At 42.2% G+C, this 2,500-nt stretch overlaps 1 protein-coding gene across 1 annotated transcript in view; it reads right to left on the bottom strand.

Moving 5' to 3' along the window:
• Window positions 1-2,500, bottom strand: part of LOC143286035 (uncharacterized) — a 31,863-nt gene that overhangs the window by 13,111 nt on the left and 16,252 nt on the right. The window contains exon 3 of the mRNA XM_076593557.1: window positions 2,081-2,500. This exon is cut by the window's right edge and continues 25 nt beyond it. Within this exon, the coding sequence (XP_076449672.1) occupies window positions 2,081-2,500 (420 nt within the window). The remainder of the gene's footprint in view (window positions 1-2,080) is intronic.

Raw genomic sequence — 2,500 nt, 5'->3', positions numbered from 1 at the left:
TGAAGAAAGAAAAAAATGGAACCAGGTCACCCAACACATTAATAACTCCATTCCTTCATCCATCAGTGGTTACAGAAGAAAATGACAATTCTAACAACGCAGTTTGTAGCTGTTTGGAGACAGAGGGAGAGAGAGAGAGACAGAGAGAGAGAGAGAGACAGAGATAGAGAGACAGAGAGAGAGAGAGAGAGAGAGAGACAGAGAGAGAGAGGAGTTTTTCCCCGAGGAATAAATAAACAATAATGAGCTTCTTCTTTTTTTCTTCTTTTTTGTTTTGTCCCCGCCATCAGCCTAGCTAATAGTATCGGTATCAGTATCAGTAGCTCAAGGAGGCGCCACTGCGTTCGGACAAATCCATATACGCGACACCACATCTGCCAAGCAGATGCCTGACCAGCAGCGTAACTCAACGTGCTTAGTCAGGCCTTGAGAAAAAAAGTACATGAATATTTGAATTAAAAAACACATTTAAAAAAAAAAAAGAATAAAAAGATAATAATAATAATAATAATAATAAGACAATAATGATGATAAATAAGCAAATAAGTAGAGTAATGTAAAACACACACACGCGCGCGCGCACAGAGCTCTTCTGACACACATGTGAACACTTACACACTCTCGCACGCGCGCGCACACACACACACACACACACACACACACACACACACACACAGAGGCTGCCACTGATTGGCCGCAAGAGGGGTGGTAAAAGATCTCTGATGCCAGGAACGTGGCGTCAAGCGTGTCGCTAGCAAATAGACGTAAGCTCACAGATAATTCGACGTCAGATTGCGGATGTGTACAATATACCCCCATGCGGCCTTGGGGCAATGCTATCAGTAATCATCGCTATAATCGTTGGGCATGACTACACAATTGGCTGTTAATTATTCACGGTTGTTGTTGCTCGTTCGCAATTGGCCTTCAATTTGTTGTTGTTCTGAGACATGAGCCTCCTCCCCACACCTTCACCCTCTCTCTCTCTTTCTCTCTCTCACTCTCCCCATCTCTCCCCTATATATATCTCTCTAGTTTAATATATATATATATATATATATATATATATATATAAAATGTAGCAAGCACATGTTGTGTTCTAATAATCTTTTCAAGCATAGGCTTGTGTATAGTGTCAGCGCATATTAATGGAATACTGCTAGTTTTTGAGTTTGTCATTGTTGTTAGTGCATTTGTAAACAGATATTTCGTTTTGAAAGTGTCTTTGGCATCATCATCATCATCATCTCTCTCTCTCTCTCTCTCTTCAACGGCTTGTTACTTACAGATTACATAGTGATAATGGTAACAATAGTCATTGTCATCATTCATGAAATCGTCATTAATTCTCTCTTCAAGGACTTTTTACCTATCACTTAAAGAAACACGCAGTCACCACCATCATCATTGTCATTAAATATTTCTCTCTTTGAGAGCTTTTTACAAAAAAACTTTACTTATACAATCATCATCATCAGTTTTACAATCATCATCATCAGTTTTATAATCTCTCTCTTCAAGGGGCTTTTTTTACAACAACTTTACAATCGTAATCTTCAGTTTTATCATTTCTCGCTTCAATGGTTTTCATTCAATACTTTTTATCATGATAGCCTGCTACTATTTACATTATGATACTGCTTCCACTACTACTACTTATTGTACCACTCTTCTTTTTTTTGTGTGTGTCACAACATACTTCTCTGTGTGAAATTTGGGCTGTTCTCCCCAGGGAGAGCGCCACCTTTTTTTTTCTTTTTTTTTAACAGAGATATTTTTTTCTGCCTGAAATTTTATTTGTTTTCCTATCGAAGTGGATTTTTCTGCAAGAATTTTGCCAGAGACAACCCTTTTTGTTGTCATGGGTTCTTTTACTTCCGCTAAGTGCATGCTGCACACGGGACCTCGGTTTATCGCCTCATTCGAATGACTAGCGTCCAGACCACCACTCAAGGTCTAGTGGAGGGGGGAGCAAATACTGGCGACTGTGCCGGGAATCGAACCAGCGCGCTCAGATTCTCTCGCTTCCTGGGCGGACGTGTTACCTCTAGGCCCATCACTCCACATCACTCTCACTCACCTCGAGGTTCAACGAATCCACAGCCGCAGCCGGGAGAGATGTCCTCAGGTCAGCCAGCCTCCACTGCGCGGGGTCACGCGGCGTCACGTGACAAATGACGGTGGCGTTGACGTCAGGACTGACGTCATAATCCACGACACACATATGACACCACTCCTTCGGCAGGTAGTCCCACAAATCGAAGTCTGTTGGGGGGCGTGTGGATGCTCCGTTGATGTCTGAAGAGACTGACGTTTCGTTGAAGTCTGAAGGGTCTTGTGTTTCTACGTTGACTCCGGTATTAGACGTTGGTAATGTTTCGTTGCATCTGTATATCTTGGAGTTAGTCGCCGGAATCGATAGCAAGACCCAAACACACAACGTAGAGCTCAGAGATAACTGGAAGACAGGGAAACGTCTTGGTGAGGTTACGAGCAGCTG

This window comes from Babylonia areolata, chromosome 9, assembly GCF_041734735.1.
Source record: "Babylonia areolata isolate BAREFJ2019XMU chromosome 9, ASM4173473v1, whole genome shotgun sequence".
NCBI lineage: Eukaryota > Metazoa > Mollusca > Gastropoda > Neogastropoda > Buccinidae > Babylonia > Babylonia areolata.
This window is presented reverse-complemented; position numbering and strand designations above follow the sequence as displayed.